Source organism: Palaemon carinicauda, chromosome 27 (assembly GCF_036898095.1).
Source record: "Palaemon carinicauda isolate YSFRI2023 chromosome 27, ASM3689809v2, whole genome shotgun sequence".
Taxonomy (NCBI): domain Eukaryota; kingdom Metazoa; phylum Arthropoda; class Malacostraca; order Decapoda; family Palaemonidae; genus Palaemon; species Palaemon carinicauda.
This window is the reverse complement of record NC_090751.1, coordinates 27,204,048-27,227,034: the sequence shown is the minus strand read 5'-3', so window position 1 is coordinate 27,227,034 and position 22,987 is coordinate 27,204,048. Positions and strand designations below refer to the sequence as shown.

Here is a 22,987-nt window from a genome sequence, read left to right as displayed (position 1 = left end):
TGGCCGAGGCATTGTCGTAACTATTGAATTTCACTCCCGAATCAAAAAGAAAAAAAAATGCTGCTGAAATATCCATTAGCTTACGTGGGCCTACACAATATGATCTAAATAAATGAGGATCATAGATGTGGGGATAAGGGTGCATCCTTTTACAAGTAGGCTAGCATTCGGGCTCCCAGAAAAACAGAGTAGAAGAGTATTTCTTAATTTCTAAGATCCCCCACAAGTACGGAATCATCTGGCAATTACAATAAACTTGGTAAAAAAAAAAGCATAAATCTATGAGAAAAACGCCAGCTGGTTTTCAGTGCATATTTTTAAAAGTGATACAAATTATATTCTACTAACAAGATTAATTTGTGAAATTGATTTGTTTACGAGAAATTTATTTCAACAAAGAACACTAACAAATTTTTTCAAAATGCTTCCCTCAAATATCAGTGGTTTGGCAGCTTCTTGCTTCCGTCAACAACACACAGACTTCCGGCCAATCTATAGCAAGCGACATTCCATTTATTAATAAGCCGGCCTGATCTTCATTTCCGTTCGCTTGAGGGAATAATATAGGCCATGCCAAGCATTCCATTCAATTCCGTCAGCAAAAGACTCGTGTGCACCGGAGAGGTACAATCCGTTCAGGTTACATCGATGACAGTTATTGTACCACCAAGCTCCAGCATATCTATGAATAAAATGGCAAGATGGTGATGATGATATAACCATATGTAGCTCATAATATGCAATTTGTATATTTAAACTGGGATCACATTTGGGCGATCAGAGGAGATATGGAAAAATCCTGAAAATTTGAATATCACAGGCGCTTTCAGGCGATATTTCAGCACATATTTTTCGAAACACAGGACGCTGCAGCATACATCGCAGTGGCCAAATTGTGACATCTCAATTGGTCTGGCACTTTGTGGTAGTGATCATTATGTATGCAATATACATAAGGTACGGATCGGATCTCAGCATCCACAATTCACGGGACTCCGATATATAAAAAGTTTTCCACCACTCCAATAAAGCATTTTATATCATAAAAGCAAAAGTTTGTTTCCACCCAAATATATTTCATTTGTTACATGTTCAGGCTTTGTATTATATTTCGAATATGACAAAGTATCTCTCTCTCTCTCTCTCTCTCTCTCTCTCTCTCTCTCTCTTCCAGAGTATACAGTAACTACACTCCAACCTCTCTCTCTTCCAGAGTATAACTGCACTCCACTCTCTCTCTCTCTCTCTCTCTCTCTCTCTCTCTCTCTCTCTCTCTACATACCAGTGCTGAATGCATGTTGTCACATCTCCCATAGAGAGATATATCGCATATATAGTTTTGAGAGGCCATTACATTAGCAATAACAGCAAAACAGAACACGGATAACGCGATGCGTTATATCCTTGCACGCGTTGTATCCCAGGTGCCCGACCATTATCGCAGAGTAGGCGAAAACATGGAGCAGGTTTCATTCTGTCCACCAGTGTTGCGATGGCGTGTGGCAATCTAGGATGTATCGCAGACGTAACGATGCTCATCTCGGTCCGTGGGATTTGGGGCAAAACACACATGGGATGAATGGGGATGTGTGGTGATATGCTCAAAATTTTGCTAAAATCAACATCTCACCGCATTGCCATGGCCATATCGTCCAAGTGTGATCCCAGCATTAGGAGTTAGCAGGGTATTTAATTCAGCACTGCCGTTGAGCCATGCATGTACATGTGTGCAAAGCAATCTCTTTCACAATGTGACAGACTGTTATGTTGTTTTCTCTGGAGCCACACTCTCATGAATGAAAAGATGGACACATACAACACATAAATTATATATATATATATATATATATATTATGTATACATATATATTATATATATATATATATATATTATATATATATGTATATATATATTTATATATATACAGTATATATATATATATATATACATACACACACACACACACACATATATATATATATATATACATATATATATATATATACTGTATATATATATATATATATGTGTGTGTGTGTGTGTGTGTGCTCAACACTAAGCCTGAATAGAGTTGCAACATCGAAAATACAACACAATGGCCTCTGAAACAAGTACAGGCCCTACTGTTACTGCTGATTCATGCATCAATACTCTGTGCTGAACAAATTCCCACATATTAGCTACATCATGCTCACTCTAGGCTCATCAACAGTGCATATAACCTGCTCACAGTGTCACACCCTGCATCAGCCACCCGTATCTTGCACGCCATCTATCGAATACTTTTCGGGTCTTCCTCTCCTTTCCCCTCCCGACGCTTACAAATTAAGAAATCTTTCCACAAACCTTCAGGCTTTCTTTCTTTTTATTGATCAAGGCACCTTTAAACACTCTAGTCCTTCTTTTTGCTTACACTTAACATCTACATAAGCTAACTCCATAATTATAACTTTGTCATTTTTACACCAAACACAATGCAAATAATTAATCTCCTTAAATTCAACATTTGGACTTCCATTTCATAAGGCAGAAGACCTGCCTCAATAATCGCTTCATATACTGCAACCTTTTGTTTCACAGAGACTTAACAATTCTTCGTTATCTTTTGCACCGTGTTCACGTATTCCGTTCCCGGTTTACTACACCTCACCACCTACCCTCATCAATCATATTTGCTCCCAAATACGTTAAAGAATTGGCTGATTTCACTTATCTAACAATAACATTCATATCGACATTCATTGGTTAATTCATGGTACCATTGACATTCATATTGCTCAAATTTATGTCCTTTTCTCCAATTGAAACCCTTTCAAAATCAAATTGGTACCGTATCATTGGCAAACATTGATGAGTCACTGACAAGCCACGGAAATACAATACACTATATTTTCAAACCCACTTTTACATCAGACCAGTCATTCTCAAATGCAAATAATTCTGTTGGGAGTTTCGAACTGATCATTCGAAAGTCCCGCCATTTAACTCCACAAACGTTACGTTAAATTGAGGTAAGATTGGAAGATCTCGCGGGCGTTGCTGCTAATGACTATGGTCCAATACGTGACGGTATTGGGGCATAAAATTTAACCACCTGTTGGGGAAGGAGCGGGTGTCAGAGAAACTAAGTATTTGTTATTTACGAATTACAAAAATCATCTCGTATTATTGAACCACGATAAAAATATCGATGTATATGTTTAGAGCCAAGGACTCTCTAGTTTGGTGGATTGCAGCAAATTATGGCCTTCAGCCGAAGCATTAAGCTCACCCTTTGATCTGAAGTAAGACTTTAACAGTTTCTCCGTCTTGTGGTCGATAAAGAAGCTTTATCAGACCCCTTATGAATAAATAACGTAAGAATTCCCTCCCCTCTCCCAAGGACACTTTAGTAAGCGCGGGAGATCATAGTTTTCTTTGAGGCTGTCCAGAGCTACGGTCGTCCTCTCTGCCTATATCCCCCAAACAAGTAAGTTCTTCTTATTGTTACTCTCTCTGTCTCCGTTCCAAACCGTGTGAAACCAGGTCGGTTCCCCCCTAGCCTTTTTCTGAGCGCGAAGTGTAATTTATATCTGTCTGTAACTTTGTGATCCCAGTGATTGGGGATTAGATTTATTTACTAAGATACGTCAGAGGTGTTCTACCAAGGTATCATATTGAAATTAAGTGTATTTAGTCCTTTTTTTTTTAGTCCGACGTGGACTTAGTGCCCCACGGGCACATGTTACAGACCCCTAAGGGAGATAGTTTCATTTATCAATTAGTTCAAATGTTTTAGTGTGTTATTTCCTTGTTAAATAGTTATTTTTGTAATAAATTTGTAAAGTGTATTCATATTTTATTGAATCCTGGACAGTTTTGGGAGGCTAACCTCTTCAAGGTCTTGTTATCGGCCCACACCATCGGGCCTAGAATCATAATTGTAATAAGTCGGAGAAAAATTCACAACAAATTCTGTCGTAGAAATTGGTATGTAGGCTATAACTTATACATCATCAGGGACCTCCTCGTTTTTATTAAACCTTTTCTAGACCCATGCATGCCACATATAGATTTTTCCATTACTGTCAAACTTGACACAGAACTGCCCATAACAAGCACTTCATATTAAGCCAAAAAAAAAAAAAAGTATTCCGGAGACAAATCTGCTTTCTAGGTTATTTTATAATGCTATCAGATCATATAAAAAAAAAAAAAAACTTTGCAACTTACGTGACAGCACAATCACCAGACCAATCATCACGATCGTGGTCTATAGTCGAGAATTTCTGCCCATTATGATAATCAAATGAGTTTCCAGCATCGCCCGAGTAGCCATTGACCTCCAATAGGTATTCCGATGCTTTATCGTGGACGTAGAAGGTACGGTAATTGGCGTATCGACTTTCGCCCTCGAAGTCCTCCAAGTCAAATCGTATTTCATTCAGCGTTTGGTCTGTCAGGGCATGGATGTGATTGAGACCCAACCAAAACTCCCCTCGAAGGTTTCCAAAGCCTAGCTCATATTCGATCAAAGTTCGATAAAAGTCTTCCCTAGGTTGAAGGTCATCCCTCCTCTGAATGATTGTCCATCCGCCTCCATCTGTTTTCATGTCACAGAATACCTGGTTCAAAACAATTGAGCTGTTAAAGACTTCAAAATTTAAGAAAACTAAAGCAAAGCCAGTTTCAAAAACGAGATTTTATTTTCGTAGATTTCACCAGAGAAAGTGTAACACATCCAAACCTCTACAGGATGCTCAGGTGCGCTGTCGTAAGGGTAGATTGTGTAGACATCACTGATATCAATTCCCAGTTGCCGAAGTTCGAGGCAGTTCCGACTATTCAAACCTTCAGACTGGGAGACGTTTGACGCTGGAACCAAAGCATGGGCAGAGGACAAAAACTAGCAAAAGAGCAGCCTCAAACATCACTGATAGCATCATCATCCTGAAACAGATTCCAAATATAAGTAGGTCTACAGCTGAAGGGTGAAATTATGTTGGGCCCTTTACAGGGTAGGCCTAGCCTATACCTCAACATTTTTATTTTTAAATCTGTACATACATTTAGATTAATATCTGTAGCTATTCGACATTTATGTAAACAAGATGTTTAATAAAACAAATTTATTTCATCTAGATGGATGGAAAGAAATTCTCTCACGGTGATTTATAGGTATGACAAACAGAAAAAAAAAAAAACGTATGCTGTAAGGATTATAACGCAAAATGAAGGTCATTAGTAAGGACTCGATACAATGTTAATTTTTCGTTATCGTTTATTTGACATTGGAACACGTATTCAGCGTATTCAGAAAGTTAATTATGGAAGAGTTCCTGGTTCCTAACTGCTCACTGCGCAAAATAAAGTTTGCGGGCACTCTATTGCATTATAGATAGGTGCACAGCTTTTAAGTTTATACATATTATTTTGATCAAGCTTATTTACCTATATCACCTAAAGAAAAAAAACTAATGATGAAATTCTTAATCTTTACCTTGGAATCATTTGGGGATAACACCTTGTTGTTATCAGTTTTGGAAAGCTTTTGTGGTGAGTTTGGACTTTTTACATTCTTCTTTCATCTGCATTGACCTACTTTATATATATATATATATATATACACACACATATATATATATTATATATATATATATATATATACACACACATATATATATATATTATATATATATATATATATATACATATATATATATATATATATATACATATATATATATATATATATATATTTATATATATATATATATGTGTGTGTGTGTGTGTGTGTGTAATAAATGAAATAGTTGTTATTACATGTTTAAAACACATGACGTAATATGTCATTTTGGATGAAGATGCTTGCCGTGAGATTTGCTGTAGTCATGTAAAATCATAAACAGGATGCACTATGCAGCCTCAGAAATGTAACATTTTTCTTAAACGTCAACACCAATGCATCAGTGTGTGAAAGATTGTGACGTCACCGGATGCAGGTGTCTTCCGAGAAAGAATGTAAGTTTCCACATTGTGTTTAAATGCTACGTCAACTAAGCATACGATATCTGTGATATCGATAATTTAATCAGTTCATATCCATACTTCACCCGAATTGGTCATCCGACCAAACCAGCTCCACTCCTATGATGGAGATGTTTAACTCTGTTGTTTTTAGAGAATAAATACTTTTAAAGCTAACAAGATGAACTTCGTTATCCAGCCTTAACATCTTAAACAACACATACTCAATGTGTGCTTATAAAAGTAGCACACTATATATATATATATATATATATATATATATATATATATATATATATATATATATATATATATAAATGTAAATATATTATTTCCACTGTGTCCATTATGGATGTCTTCATTCTTATAATATTTTATTTTGATTGCTTACTACTTCTCTTGCAGTTTAATTATTTCCTTGTTTCCTTTCCTCGGTGGGCTATTTTCTCCTGATGGCGCCCTTGGGCTTGGAGCATCTCGCTTTTCTAACAAGGGTTATAATATAGTTCAGCTTGTAATAATAATAATAATAATAATAATAATAATAATAATAATAATATGTATAAAAAGAAAATAAGGTTAGGCTGGATAAATATTAACGAAGATAAAACTAAGTTATTATAAGTGAATATAGCCTACGCGATTATAGTGCTTGAATGTGTATACATAGTGAATAAAGTAGAATATAAGAAGTGTGTTTAATTCTGGTCCATAGTGTCCCAAACCCAGTACAAAATACTGAGAGAGAGAGAGAGAGAGAGAGAGAGAGAGAGAGAGAGAGAGAGAGAGAGAGAGAGATGTCTACTCAAGTTTATCATTTGAATCTATTGCACAAATAAGAGTCCGTTGTATCAATAGACTATGAGAGAGAGAGAGAGAGAGAGAGAGAGAGAGAGAGAGAGAGAGAGAGAGAGAGAGGTGTCTTCTTAATTTTATCATATAAATCTATTACACGAGTCCGTTGTATCATAAGACTATGGGAGGGGTTGACGCTTCCCTCAATCTCCTAAAGACTAATTAAAGCAAAAACATAAGAATACAAAAGAAAATTACAAACATGTCTGAATGAATGAACTAAAAGTGAAAACTAACCTTGGAATCTGAGTCCAATCAGTTTTAGCCTAAACTTTAGCTTTCTCTCCCGAAGAGACTAAACTCGCACTAATCTGAATAACTACGTAGTTCAATATATATACAGCGGTTTTTGGAGCCCGATAAAAGATTATGATAACGAAATTTAAAATTCTTTCTTATTATTGCAATATCTCTCACGAATATTTCTTGGAACGGAATGATTCATATATATAATTTTTTCTTGATACAGATCTTCTTCCCGAAGTAGTTAAATAGAATTAACAATAACTCGTTTCTTGGGAGCCGTTTCAAAGACTAGCGCGTTCCGAAGATCTTAAATATCATCATCTTCTCCCGACGAAAAGGGCCTCGGTTCTCTATGTAAAGAGAACGTTCCTCTGACTTCTTCTTCTTCTTCTTCTTATTATTATTATTATTATTATTATTAGCTAAGTTGTAACCATAGTTGGAAAAGCAGGATGCTAACAGTTAAGGGCTCCAACAGGGAAAAATAGCCCAGTGAGGTAAAGAAATAGGCTACAAGGGAAGTAACACACCAATCATGTAACACATTTTAAAACAGTAACCACATTAAAATATATATTTCACATAAAAACTTTAAAGAGAGGCTTGTGCATGTCAGCCTGTTCGAAAAAAAAAATAATTCACTGCAAGTTTGAACTACCTGGTTAGGAAAATCATTCCACAAATCGGTCGTAACTGGAATAAAACTTCTAGAATACTGTGCAGTATTGAGCCTTATGATGGAGAAGGCATGGCTATTAGAATTAAATACATTCCTAGTATTACGAGCAGGATGGCACGTTCTTGTGAGATCCGAATAAAAGGGTGGTGAGAATTATGAAAAATCTTATGCAACATGCATAACGAACTGATTGAACGACGGAGCCAGAGATTAATATCTAGATCGGGAATAGGAAATTTAATAGACCGTAAGTTCTTTTCCAATAAATTAAGATGAGATTCAACAGGGGAAGACCAAACATAAGAACAATACTCGAAACAAGGTAGAAAAAAAATAGCCTACTTCTTCAGATAGATTGATCACCCAAAAAAAATATATACTTGTTAAGCCCATTTTTTGTGCAATTGAAGAAGAAACAGACAGTGTATTTCTCAAAAGTAAATTTGTTATCAAGAATTATGCCTAAAATGTTGAGTCTTTTAGAGTTCAAGAAACATTTTTAATGATGAGATCTGGATGTTGAGGACCTCTACGTTCGTGCTTTTTTTTTTTTTTAATTCTTTTTTTAGGGTTCAACTTCATGTCCCATAATTTGCACCGTGCAGACAATTGGGTCAGGTTGAATATGTATCCCACTAACTACCTTTGCTCGTTGCAAATGGCTTGACTGGTGATCCACATTTAAAATTTGAATGTTTACATTTATGTAATTCAATTAACTGTAAAAATGTTCGAGTTTGAAAAAAAAATCCCTTGTTCCAGTGGAAGATAAAAAAAATTTTATTTTATTGAATACTTGATTCAACCAATTTATTGTGTGTAAATCTAAGTTTTTATGCCAAAAGATATGTAATGACCATCAAAACTTTTTCACGGGAGATTAATCAGAAAAATAGTTGAAGACCAATTGTGGGAGCTCTATGGAAATTGCTAGAGCAACAGCATTAAAAAAAGTTGTGATAAATATAGAATGAAAATGGAAGAACTAAGTAATGGGGATGGGAGGATCCTGAAAATGAAATTAAGAAGTTATAGAAAAGACGGATAACAATTAAAGAAAAAAGAAAGGGGTGGAAAGTGAGATTTATAGAAGGGAATGACCTCATGTTTGAGCAATGGATATCGCTAAGGCAATTCTAATAATGAAAGCAAAGCTAAACATGTTAATATGCTGCAAAATCTCACCAGAAAGCTGACGGAATACGTAAGTTGGCTTCTAAATCTGAGAGAAGTGTTTAAAAATACCCGAATAGGTTGACAAACACTGATAAAGTTACGGAAACAAAATTTATGGCAGTAAAAAGGATATTCTAAAAAAATTTTGCACTTATCTATTAATTAGTAGAGTGGCTGCAAACTTGTTTTGAGGAGTGAGAAGTTGCGATCCAGGATCCCTAAAATGTTTAAGTCCTAAAAAATCTCTTTTGCATTATGACCTTAGCGAGTAGGTTCGCCAGGACACCAGCCACCCGGTAGAGAGTTATTGGGTCCTTTGAATGGCCATATAGTGCTACATTGAATCCCTATCTCTGGTTACGGCTAAATTTCCTTTGCCTACGCATACAACACATAGTCTGGCCTATTCTTTACACAAGCTCCTTTTTCATCATACACCTGACAACAGCGAGATTACCAAACAATTCTCCTTCACTGAAGGGGTTAACTACTGCACTGTATTTGTTAAGTGGCTACTTTCTCTTGGTAAGGGTAGAAGAGACTCTTTTAGCTATGGTAAGCAGCTCTTCTAGGAGAAGGACACTACATAATTAAACCATTGTTCTCTAGTTTCGGGTAGTGCCATAGCTTCTGTACCATGGTCTTCCACGGTCTTGGGATAGATTTCTTTTGCTTGAGGGTACACTCGGGCTCACTAGTCTGTCTTATTTCTCTTCTCTTGTTGTTTTGAAGTTTCTATAGCTTCTATATGAGAGATATATTTTAATGTTGTTACTGTTCTTAAAATATCTTAATTTGATTGTTCATTACGTCACTTGTAGCTTACGCATTTCCTTGTTTCTTTCCTCGCAGAGCTATTTTTTCCTGTTGGAGCCCTTGGGCTTATAGCATCCTGTTTTTCCAACTAGGGTTGTAGTATAGCAAGTAGTAGTAATAATAATAATAATAATAATAATAATAATAATAATAATAATAATAATAATAATAATAATAATAATAATATACTGTATACTTTCTTTCGTTAGGATATTCATGCTTCCTCTTTGGGCCTACATATATTTTTGTTTCTTTGTTATAATCTACCGAGTCTCCCATTTCAATGAAAGGAAAAAGGCGAATGTAATTTCAAACCTCCTGATTTGGGCAAGAACCTACGATACACCAAATATTACAAATGCCTGATAAGAACACGAACACCAAATTCTGGCAGAATTTTATTATATCTTAGTCATTCCACTAGGGAATATAAATAAAATTCCTATGTCAACAACAATAATGGCGTTGTTTAATCTAACAATAAGTTTGGCTGTAAAATAAAATTGGAGTTTTGATAGAGTATTATTATGTGTATAGAAAATACTAAGCCCGATGCCGTAAACATTGTCATATTTGTGTATGTATTGTCTTTAATTCGTATCAATTCTAACATATCATTATTATTTATTATCACTAACATTATTGAAAAAAAATATGATTCATAAATTGGCGTTGCTCTCCACACAACCTTGCAATTGTCGTTAACATCAGTTTTTAAATAATTCGCCTAAATATCCAGCTTAATAACTGATGATATATTATGAGATTAAAAGTGTATAAAACTCTAAATTTAGTTTTAATAATAAATACTTGGAACAAGCATTTTTACATGAAGACACCCGCTATTGTTATCGAATTACTGGGAGCATGGCAGGTGTTTAATTGTAGTTTTGATGAAAGAAAAAAAAAAATCTTAAATCAGCTATATCTGTCGTAGGTGAGAGTGTACGAATTTGTATTGAACTTTATTTGCTCATTGTATATTAATTTCTAATAATCATCTCTATCTTTTGATAACTTGATTAGGTTCCAACTAATTCTGGCATAGGAAAATAAGCAGCACTGTAATGATTTTATGGTAACAGACCGCGCTAGAGAGTATACTTTTGATTATAGTCTTAATATTCTGTCATTCTTTATGAAATTTATCTTTAACTGTTTTATACAATCATAAGAATCCATGAGAAGTAACAGCCCCCTCACCCCCAAACAAAAAAAATGTGTAGACTGTGTGTTGTTCTCAAGATATCTCGATGGTATTTTTCACTCTTATCTTTTCCCGTCACAGATTCTACAATAGATAACCATGAAGTTCTTTACCAATAGTGTTGCTCAAAATAAAATGAAAATATGAATAAATAACGGATTTTGAGCGAAGCGAAAAATCTATTTTTGGGTGAGATAGCCATGGCGTCCTGATGGAAGGTTCCTGTTTGGTAGCTTCCTTGGGTATAAGACTACTAAGATATTCCCAGAGAATTTAACCACAGGTTATCACAGAATTCTAACTTCTGGAGCGAGTATCTCAAAGGTTTCCCTTTAAGACATCGTAATACAACAGGGGACACGCATGTCTGGTCGTGCCACATAGCTATCTCCACCCCGAACAGAGTTAACGCTTCGGTGTGAAAGGGCTGAGAATAGCTGGGAGCCGTTCCACAGCTAATCTCACTCGTGGCTACTACTGATACTCGAGACGTAAACAAACGGACGCCATTGCTCTAATGACGTCACGCGCGTCTTTATCCTGGCGCCAGTTGCTGCCCATCACCATGATACAATTGTGTAGGGTGGGAGCAAACTGAACGAAGTAGTAGGGAGGGTCCATCAGGACGCCATGGCTATCTCACCCAAAAATAGATTTTTCGCTTCGCTCAAAATCCGTTTTTTGGGCTCAAGCCATGGCGTCCTGATGGAAGAGTACCAGAGAATCAATGTATCGTGGTAGATTTTCCCCCAGAGTTAAGTGCCTAGGCATTGACAAAACAGCAAAGTAATCTTAGGTAAGAACCATAGGAACGAAATATCCTGTCCCCCATTGGTAGGAAGTTCCCATGGGCTATGCCGACGTCAAAGTGGTATTGAAGGGCTATTCATCTTGACAGAAGAACTTTTTAAAAGCTTAGAGATGAAGCAGAATGTTTGATATTTGTATAGGAACATTCTGAAGTAGGCCAGTGGTGGTTGGGCACTGTGCGTAGAGTTCATCTCCTGATTATCAGAAGTAAGTATTCGTGTAGGAACCTTACTGAGGCAAGGTGAATATAATTTAGGAATGGACATCTTAAATTCTTCATGACCATAAGAAAGGAGGAGTAAATAAAACTATGACAGTATGTATTTCATAGTAAGTAGGAGCTGAAAGAGACGCATAAGTAATAAAATAGAAATTTTATTTCACAATGCAGAAATTAAATAATTTACAGCAAAAGTAAAGTTCATTTACAGTAATAATAATGTACATAGAAATAAAGGCTTGCTCTTGAATCTGAAAGGGAATTTCAGGATTAGTAGGTACTCGTTCTCGAGGAACGCAAGTCTTTAAATAACACATCATGCTCAAGGCATGCGGCACTTGTGTAACACTATGACATTTCACCTGGGATAAGAACAGTTATAAAAGCACTAAGTGTTTTTAGACATCACTATGAATCACTCGAGGGTCAACATAGGCACCCGAAGAGTTAGAGTCCCAAGTAACTCACTGTTCTACGCAGAGTTAGGTGCAGGTTTCATAACACTACCTGCGGCTACCACAAAATGTTTGATTTCGTGCACTTGTTTCGCATAATGTTTAAAGAAAACTCGCGAGGACTTCCAGCCCGTAAAGTTTTTAAGGCTCTCAAAGTCCATGCTCTGAAAGAAGTTCAGAGAAGATGCCACTTTTCTAGGATCATGACCAGCGGGTGTACTGTTCGGATCCGCTCTGCGAATGAAGTAGGTGATTTTCGCTCTTAATTGTTTCAGTGACAGGTCGCTGCCCGATGTTTCTCCTTTGAAGAGTTGGCCTCCACCAAAGTTTGAAGTTCTGCGAAGATAGACCTTGAGGCTCTCTACTGGACATAGAGAGACATCCTCCTTCAGGGGGCATATTCTCCAAGGGCCCCATCTTTTGGTGGGTAATTCATTTTTGGCGAGAAACGTCGGATCAGGGGAGAGGGTCACTTCTCCTGAATCAGCAAACAGGATGTGTCCCTCTTCTCTTGATAATGCCACTATTTCGCTGACTCGAGCTCCCGAGGCGAGAGCAAATAAAAATATAACTTTCTGAGTCAGATCCTTGAGGGGGCATGAATCGTTGTCCAAGTTGGAGGCGAAATGGAGCACCTTGTCTAGTGACCAGGAGATCGGTTTCGGAGGGGGTGCTGGGCGTAGGCGAGCACATGCTTTCGGCAGTTTGTTAAAGATGTCGCTGGACAGATCAATTTGGAAAGCGTATAGAATTGGTCTAGTCAAAGCTGATTTGCAGGTCGAAATCGTATTGGCTGCTAATCCTTGTCCATGAAGGTGAATGAAGAAGGACATGCAGAAATCAATGGTGATTTCTTTAGGATTTTTTGCTTTAACAAAGGAGACCCATTTCTTCCAGGATGATTCATATTGCCGTCTCGTGGATACGGTCTTGTATTCCTCTAGGAAGTCTAGACTTTTCTTCGAGATCCCAAACCTCTTCTTTGCGGCAAGGGAGAGAAAATCATGAGATGAAGGTCCTTGATTTTCGATGATGAAGCGAAGACAGTCGACTTCTGTACTTGTTGAGAGAGAACTGGGCCCGGGAGAGGGATCAGCTTGGGCTGCAGCTCCAGGACCAGGGGGTACCAGTTGCTCCGGGGCCACTTGGGAGCCACTAGGGCCGCTGTCCCTTTGAAGGTTCTCAGTTTGGAGAGGACTTTCAACAGAAGGTTGGTGGGAGGGAACAGGTATATCTTGGACCATCTGTTCCAGTCCAGTGACATGGCGTCCACCGCTTCTGCCTTGGGGTCCTCGTACGGGGCTACGTACAGAGGAAGTTGATTGTTGTCGCTCGTTGCAAAGAGATCTATCTGAAGTTCTGGGACTTGATGAGAGATGAAGGAGAATGATCTTGCGTCTAGAGACCATTCCGACTCTATCGGGTTTGTCCGAGATAGAGCATCCGCTGTCACGTTGCGGAATCCTTGTAGGTGAACTGCAGACAGGTGCCACTTCTTCTTCTCCGCCAGACGGAAGATTGGGAGAAGCACCTGATTTATCTGGGGCGATCTTGAGCCTTGGCGATTGAGACAACGAACTACCACCGAGTTGTCTAGGGTTAGACGGATGTGGATCGAGGGCGGCGGGGATAGCTTCTTCAGAGTAAGAAGGACCGCCATGGCCTCCAAGATGTTTATGTGGAACGTCTTGAATAGTGGAGACCAGGTCCCTTGAGCTTGTTTCAGGTGGGAGTGACCTCCCCAGCCCTCCAGTGAGGCATCCGTGTGGATGTTGAGTGAAGGAGGAGGGTGTTGGAGAGGAATGGACCTTTTCAGGGCCATTGCTTCCGACCACGGCTTTAGGAGGCGTCGAAGTCTGTTTGGAAGCCGTCTCTTGAGGTCTCTTCGAGCGATGGATGCCGATCGTCTCCAGACTCCCGCGGCATCCTTTAGCTGTGCACGAAGCACTGGGTTTGTCACTGAGGCGAATTGTAGAGAGCCTAGAACTCGTTCCTGCTGTCGTCTTGAAATGCGTTTGGATTTCAGTAGTCGCTTGACAGACCCTGCTATTTCCTTCCTTTTCTTCTGGGGGATGGAAAGGCGGTGTGACTGAAGATTCCAGTGGATTCCCAGCCACTGAAACTTCTGAGCCGGAGAGAGGCGAGATTTCTTCTCGTTGATCTTGAATCCCAGGTGTTCTAGGTACTGGGTAACTTCGTCGCAAGACTTTGTACACTCTTCGGGCGATGGAGCCCAGACTAGCCAGTCGTCGAGGTAGGCCATCACCTGGACGTTTCTTAGGCGGAGCTGTTGTACTATGGCGTCTGCCAGCTTCGTGAAGATCCGAGGGGCCACATTGAGGCCGAATGGCATGGCCCGGAAGGCGTAGCTTTTCCTTTGGAGTCGAAATCCTAGGTAGGAGGAAGCGTGATGGTTCATTGGAATGTGCCAATAGGCATCCGCCAGGTCTATAGAGACCGTGTAGGAACCTTGAGGCAGAAGGGTCCTTATTTGTTGAAGCGTCAGCATCTTGAATTTGTTGTTCTCTATGAACTTGTTGAGGGGGGATAAGTCCAGAATGACTCTGAGCTTGTCTGAGTCTTTCTTGGGAACGCAAAACAGTCTCCCTTGGAACCTGGTGGACTTTACCTTCCTTATCACCTTCTTGTTCAAGAGGTCTAGAACATATTCTTCCAGAATGGGGGTCGATTGTTGGAAGAACCGCTGGAAGATTGGGGGTGGTTGCACCCAACTCCAGCCTAGACCGTTCTTGATGATGCTGTGTGCCCAAGGATCGAAGGTCCAACGATCCTGGAATTGGCGGAGTCTTCCTCCCACCGGAAGCACTTCATTGCTTCTGGTGTCCCGAGGACTTGTTGCCTCGGCCGCTAGCTCCCTTTCCTCCTCTACCTCTGGAGGGACGACGAGAGGCGTCTCTGCTTGCACCCCTGGACGAGCCTCTACCTCTGGCATGAAAGGTAGTGGATGGCTGCTCAAAGGCAGGGGTGAAGACCGGTGACTGTGACAACACCGGTTGGGGGACCAATTGAAAGGTCTGTTGTGGTTGGGCAACCACTTGGGAGGTAGCGGGTCCCGGAAACTGACGTCTTTGTTGACGTTGCTGGGGTTTCGGTTTCTGAGGTTTCCTCTTAGGCTGAGGTCCATCGTCCTGAGAGGTTTTCCTTTTCCTGGACATGCCCCACTTGTGGAGAAGGTTCCTATTCTCCGTGGCGGCTCTGTCCGTTATTTCCTTGACAAGGTCCGAAGGAAACAGGTGCTTTCCCCAGATGTTGGAGGAAATCAGCCTCCGGGGTTCGTGTTTCACGGTGGCACCGACAAACACGAATTCACGACAGGCTCTACGAGCCTTTATGAAATGGTACAAGTCCTTCATTACCGTGAGTAAGTGGGATTTGGCCAGTACCATGTAGTGATCGGGTACTGCTGTGTCACAGGCCATAACTTCAAGTTGGACTTGATGAGAAAGAGACGCTGCAAGCTTCTCCTTCGTGTCTTGTTCCCGGCGAAGGAGGTGATCATTGAGCTTAGGGAGGTCTTCATTAAACTGACGTCCGGCAACGTCAGGATCGAGCCTACCCACAACGAAAGTATGTTGGACATCTTTCCATTGTCTAGTGTCAGGGGGCGTTACGATGGAGAAGGGTCTGCACTCCTCCAGTGCAGGGCAGGGTTTCCCTTCTTCCGCCGCCTTAAGGCATGCAGCCAAGGCCTTTTCCAAAAATGGAAGAATCGCAGTGTCGGGAGCGACATAAGTAGGATGCTTCTTGCTCAAGGCAGGAAGCTTAGAGCAGGTAAAGCCCCTGCTCTTAAATGCGGAGGCTAGCATAGCCTGGGCCTTTGCGAGATCGAACACTATCTCTTCCTTAGGTTCGGTCTCCTCCTTCGAGGCAGGTTCAGAACGAAGCCGGACGTAACAGTCCGGGTAGGCCTCGAAGCTTGGGAAGAATTCCACATCTTCCAACGGGACCGTGCCGATTTTGTCACTAACAAAGATCCTGCCGGTCGCAATAACCATATGCTCTGCATACCTCCACGGGTTGGCATGAGAGCAAGCTGGGAGATCCTTAACCGAGATCTTCTTCGGTTCTCTGGATCCAATCATAGACCTGATGGACTCCTGGTTCTCCTTCAGTCTGTCGTCCATGACAGCTCTAATCAGTCGGATCAGTTCTTGTGTAGAAGAAGAAGGATCCGGGGTCGAGGAGGTAGACGGAATGGACACATCCGTCGGTGTAGGAGTAGGCGGAGGGATAGACGAGGGAGTAGCTCCAATCTCCGACTCGGTGTATTCCACCTTGTCTTCGTCCTCTTCGGCTCCTTGAGCCATAAGCGTCTTCTCCGTGTCTTCCGAGACGTCAGAGATCTGTTCATCCTCTTCGGAATCTAGGCGACACTCGTGCATGGACTGAGCCATGACCACATCAGGTTCCACCGTAATTTGGACAGTGGGGATTGCTTCCTTTGGAACCACTGAATCAGGGGAGGCCTTAGGGAACAGCAGGGACCTCAGTTCTTCGGTGGCCAGGTACGGTCCAGTGGCATTCCTCTGAAAACCACGCACCCACTTGCGCAGTTTCTCACGAGCAATGTCTCTAACCTCCGCTGAGGGAGGGTTATGGAAGGCCTCAACTAGGTAGGCCTGGCAGACCGTACAATCCAGTGGATTCCAGAACTTCCAATCCCCTTTCTTGTCTGAGCAAGGGGCGTGAGTCCTGCACGCCGTATGTCCGTAAAACTGGGAGCGTTTCACGGCACAGTATGCGAAATCGCACTTCATCTGCTCCTCCTGTGGAAGAAAGAGAAAATGAGTATGGGGGAGTCATAGGAATGGCTCTTAAATTAAGTTAATATTAATCATTAATTTTAACTTATAGAAGGTGTGATGCATAGAGAGTGAAACAGTAAAGGAGAACACGCTCCATGCATCTCGCCCGGCTGGTTACCATAGGCTTGGTCCTGGGATAATCCAAATGACCGAGATCATTGGATATAGTTTCCTAGGATTCCCATTATATTGGAACTCCATGGAAAGCCAAGGACAAGGTTGGGATCGAATTCATTCGGTTCCCAGATAAGAGCCAGAAGGTCTCATTAAGGGTAACTGCTTCTGGCAACCAGCCGTGCTAAGATGCACATAGCATGCTGGAAATAGAAGAATGCAAAGAGACAGCATGATCACTAATAGAGCAGTACTAGGTACTGATCTTAGAAGCAAAGCAGCTTATCTATTTGCCAGGTAGGGCTATCTTAGTCTTATGATAGCTACAGAGAGGGGGTGCAAGTATTCTTGACGCCTCCGGGGTATCCGGCAAGCCGCCGGCACGCCGGAGCTCGCTCCAGCATAGATTCTGGCATTAGAACAGACAATTTTCAAAAGTCAGTTAGATACCAGGATGGCGGCCGCCGGCACAACGGCGGCACGCCGGCAGGGAGCGGCGGCTCCGGCAGCCGGAGGATGCCGGATTGGTGACTGGGGTAAGGATGGTACAGGTAGTATCGGGTTGCCGGCAGTATATGCCGGCACTCCGGAGATCGACCGGCAAGCGGACGATTAGATAGGAGTAGGAGAGCCGCCGGTAGTAGCCGGCGGCAGCCGGCAGTCCCTCGGAACACGGGGGGCTGGCGGCAAGGGTAGGGAAGTCACCAAGAGGCAGGTATTGCCGGCATAAGAGGCGGCAAGAGACCGGCACCCGGATAGATAGAGAGACAGGGGGAGGGGGGGAAGGATGCAGGAAGTACCTTCAGGGTTCCAGACATCCCTCCCCCTCCCTGAGGGGGTGTACCCATGATAGAGACAGGCTCTATCATCCATATGCAGGGGTCACTAGGGACCGGGAGCAGGTAGCCCAAGGGAGGACTAGGGAACACCCAAGATGGGGGGGGGGGGGGGGAGACTCCCTTATGCAGAGCTACACTAGGAACTAACCTTATAGGACACTATGAAGGTATATGTACCAGAGCGGACTGCACAAGGAAGCTCGGGTAGCCCTACTCATCCACCCTAAGGAGGAGTTGTAGGACAGGGGACAGATGAGTATAAACTAACCTAAGCATAGGCTAGGCTATACAAGAGATAGGTGGGGAGGGAGAAGAGAGGGGTCTTCCCAGGAAGGGTTTCTGTACCAGAGCGGCCACAAAGGGAAGGGAGGACACTCCCTAACCTAAGATTAGGCTGATCGGCTAAAACGGTGCAAGAGTACAGTTTCAGCATGGAACAGAGAAACCTTCCTAGCCCGACCTAGATCAGGGCTAAAAGTCCTGAACTAGGCAAGGAAGAAGACGTATCGCTATCGCAGGAAAGTCGCAGACTATCCTAGCCATAGAGGTAGGCTAGCCTAACCTCACTCTCAGACGCAATCCTAAAGGGGGTTCATTCCTTTAGGGAGGACTGAGAGGCGATATAATACTCTATTAGACAATGAATCCCTTTACTCAGAAAAGGGATCAAGGCTAATTAGAGGGAATGCCAAGGCAGGGGATGAAGGAAGCATATAGGGGTCCTAAGGTTAGGTTAGGCTAGTAAGAATCACTGACTAGCCTATCCCCTATATAGTCCCTGAAGGCGAAAACATTTGCATCACTAGTCAAAAGTATTGTAAAATAATAATGCCACTATCTTCATAACTTAGTCTAGGATCACTGATAAATCATGCATGAACACTTGTATATAGGCTCCTGGCCTGGGGGCTATAGTAGCCGACTGGTATGAGGTCAATCAATGACCGATAAAAAGCGTCTAAACACGATATAAAAGTTCCTAGCTATGAAGACTAAATAAACTAATGTATTCGATTAGTATATAAGGCCGGAAGCGTTGTTGTGGCTAACTAAATAAGACATGCAAAACAACAACGACGCCATAAAATGGCGGGTCCGGTAGAGGCACAGCTCTGCCACAAAACATCAATTATTTCGCAAAATAATATTTACTTTACGGCCAGAGCTTAATTAAACAATACTGGAACCTTGTACTCAACTTTCCAGAAGAAGGCGAGGCTGAAGGTAACGACATAGCGAAGATGCAAAACGATAAAGTTCACACAAGGGAAAATCCGTCTCAGTAGGGCAGCTACTAAACAAAGGATAAAGACGCGCGTGACGTCATTAGAGCAATGGCGTCCGTTTGTTTACGTCTCGAGTATCAGTAGTAGCCACGAGTGAGATTAGCTGTGGAACGGCTCCCAGCTATTCTCAGCCCTTTCACACCGAAGCGTTAACTCTGTTCGGGGTGGAGATAGCTATGTGGCACGACCAGACATGCGTGTCCCCTGTTGTATTACGATGTCTTAAAGGGAAACCTTTGAGATACTCGCTCCAGAAGTTAGAATTCTGTGATAACCTGTGGTTAAATTCTCTGGGAATATCTTAGTAGTCTTATACCCAAGGAAGCTACCAAACAGGAACCTTCCATCAGGACGCCATGGCTTGAGCCCAAAAAAGACGTTTAACAAGTAGTACTATAAACCTGTTTGACGCAATGCTTTCTATGGAACATTTACGTTTAATTATTTTTCTTCAAAATTTATAGAAAGTATCAATGTCTCCAAGCCTTTCATCAGTTAATGTATGAATATAAAAAGGCCGTACGTCAACCATGTAAATTTTCCCATTTTTTTTTTCAGGATGCGCTTACCTGGTTGTTTCAAGTAGGCAGGAAAAAGAAAATGGGGCTATCTTAGACGAAACTAAAGATAATCATGTGAACTATCCACACACTTCATGGGTTTTCACATCACTGGGGGAGGGGGTTAAAACGATTTTTAATCATGAACTGATTGTAAGTGTTGGATATGGTGTTGGTTATCAAAGTTGAATTTTTCCATCAAACATACCTGGAATAATAATAAAGAATGTTCCTATGCCAGGACTTTCGCCGACTTTTCTTCTGGTTGGAGGGGGTACAATCAGAGACTTCTTATTGAAATACGTTTAATGCTTAAAGCTTACACTACAGCTAAATCCGAGTTGTGACTCTCAACTTCAAGTGAGAATATGTAAACAAACCTCGTACACATAATGAGCATCACTATTAAAAAGGTTGGCTCCTACTGCAATTCAAAAGTAAGAAGAATCCCATCAAAATTTTAGGGCAATTAATTAATTATTAAATCCTTCATAAAATAAGCTACTGCTCTTATAAACTATGTTAAAACATGTCTATCAATGCAATACTGCGCAAAATTACTCTTAATGCCCGTAGCGCATATAGTATTACAGTAGAAAATACACAACAGTAAGGTCTGAAAGATATGGTTGGGATCATCATCCTATACCTATTGGATAGATTTATAAATTTGGGCCACAGGGCTCGATACTGATGTCAGGGAGCCTGGGAGGCCATTCAGTGCCACAATGTAACTAGTGGAAAACCATGAAGTTGTGATATAAAGAAAAAGCTGACAGGTTGGGAAGCACGATGGAAGAAAGGAAGAAGGAATAGAGGTAAACTTGGTAGAAAGAGATAACACTTACAGTGAATAGCTGAAGTTGCAAATTAATATAACTGAGTTGAAAAGAACAATCAGTTAAGTCAATGATAATAGGGTCAATATACAGTAATTAAAATCGTTACATTGTGAGAAACATGTTTTATTTTCGACTTTTTTTTTCCATGAGACCGTTATGTATTTTATTTCCCTTTTCCTCTCATTGTATAGTTTATATATGAAATATGTTATTTTTATTAGTAAAATAAATTTTTGAATATACTTACCCGATAATCATGTAGCTGTCAACTCCGTTGCCCGACAGAATTCTATGGAGGGATACGCCAGCTATCACAATACTAGAAGGGGGTGTACTTACCAGCGCCACCTGTGGCCAGGTACTCAAGTACTTCTTGTTGACACCTCCTCAATTATTCCTCGGTCCACTGGTTCTCTATGGGGAGGAAGGGAGGGTCGATTAAATCATGATTATCGGGTAAGTATATTCAAAAATTTATTTTACTAATAAAAATAACATTTTTCAATATTAAACTTACCCGATAATCATGTAGCTGATTCACACCCAGGGGGGTGGGTGAAAACCAGTGTACAAGATTAAAGGATAGCTAAGTATCCCGTATTTCATATAATCAGTTATCCACAATAACAATGAAATAATAAGTACCTGGTAAGGAAGTCGACTTGAACCGTTACTCTGCCTTTAATAAGATCGTCTTCCTTACTGAGCGCAGCGTTCCTCTTGGGAGGCTGAATCAACTCAAAGGTGCTAAAGTATACAGGGCTGCAACCCATACTAAAGGACCTCATCACAACCTTTAACCTCGGCGCTTCTCAAGAAAGAATTGACCACCCGCCAAATCAACAAGGATGTGGAAGGCTTCTTAGCCGACCGTACAACCCATAAAAAGTATTCAAGAGAAAGGTTAAAAGGTTATGGGATTATGGGAATGTAGTGGCTGAGCCCTCGCCTACTACTGCATTCGTTGCTACGAATGGTCCCAGGGTGTAGCAGTACTCGTAAAGAGACTGGACATCTTTGAGATAGAATGATGCGAACACTGACTTGCTTCTCCAATAGGTTGCATCCATAACACTCTGCAGAGAATGGCTCTGTTTGAAGGCCACTGAAGTAGCCACAGCTCCCACTTCATGTGTCCTTACCTTCAGCAAAGCAAGGTCTTCTTCCTTCAGATGAGAATGTGTTTCTCTAATCAGAAGCCTGAATAGTAAGAAACTGAGTTCTTAGAACTTGGAAAAGAAGGTTTCTTGATAGCACACTATAAGGCTTCTGATTGTCCTTGTAAAGGTTAAGACCTTTTTAGATAGTACCTAAGAGCTCTAACTGGGCAAAGTACTCTCTTCAGATCATTCCCCACCAAGTTGGACAGGCTTGGGATCTCGAACGACTTAGGCCAAGGACGTGAAGGAAGCTCCTTTAGCAAAAACCGAGCTGCAAGGAACATGTAGCCGTTTCAGATGTGAAAACAATGATCCTGCTGAAGGCGTGGATCTCACTTACTCTTTTAGCTGTTGTCAAGCACACGAGGAAAAGAGTTTTTAATGTGAGGTCCTAAAAAGAGGCTGATTGGAGAGGTTCAAATCTTGATGACATAAGGAACCTTAGGACCACGTCTAGATTCCAGCCTGGAGTGGACAACCGACGTTCCTTTGAGGTCTCAAAAGACCTAGGGAGGTCCTGTAGATCTTTGTTGGTGGAAAGATCCAAGCCTCTGTGGCGGAAAACCGCTGCCAACATACTTCTGTAACCCTTGATCGTAGGAGCTGAAAGGGATCTTACTTTCCTTAGATATAACAGGAAGTCAGCAATCTGGGTTACAGTGGTACTGGTTGAGGAAACTGCATTGGTCTTGTACCAGCTACGGAAGACTTCCCCTTGAGACTGATAGATTCTGAGAGTGGATGTTCTCCTTGCTTTGGCAATCGCTCTGGCTGCCTCCTTCGAAAAGCCCCTAGCTCTTGAGAGTCTTTCGAAAGTCTGAAGGCAGTCAGACGAAGAGCGTGGAGGATTGAGTGTACCTTCTTTACGTGAGGTAGACTTAGAAGGTTCA

The 22,987-nt window shown here is 41.2% G+C and overlaps 1 protein-coding gene across 1 annotated transcript in view; it reads right to left on the bottom strand.

Moving 5' to 3' along the window:
• Positions 1-298: 298 nt before the first annotated feature.
• Positions 299-22,987, bottom strand: part of LOC137620853 (techylectin-5A-like) — a 29,359-nt gene continuing 6,670 nt past the window's right edge. The window contains exons 3-5 of the mRNA XM_068351301.1: positions 4,727-4,885; positions 4,213-4,604; positions 299-682 (exon numbers count right to left, since the gene is read on the bottom strand). Coding sequence (XP_068207402.1) covers positions 517-682; positions 4,213-4,604; positions 4,727-4,885 — 717 coding nt within the window. The 3' untranslated portion in view covers positions 299-516. The remainder of the gene's footprint in view (positions 683-4,212; positions 4,605-4,726; positions 4,886-22,987) is intronic.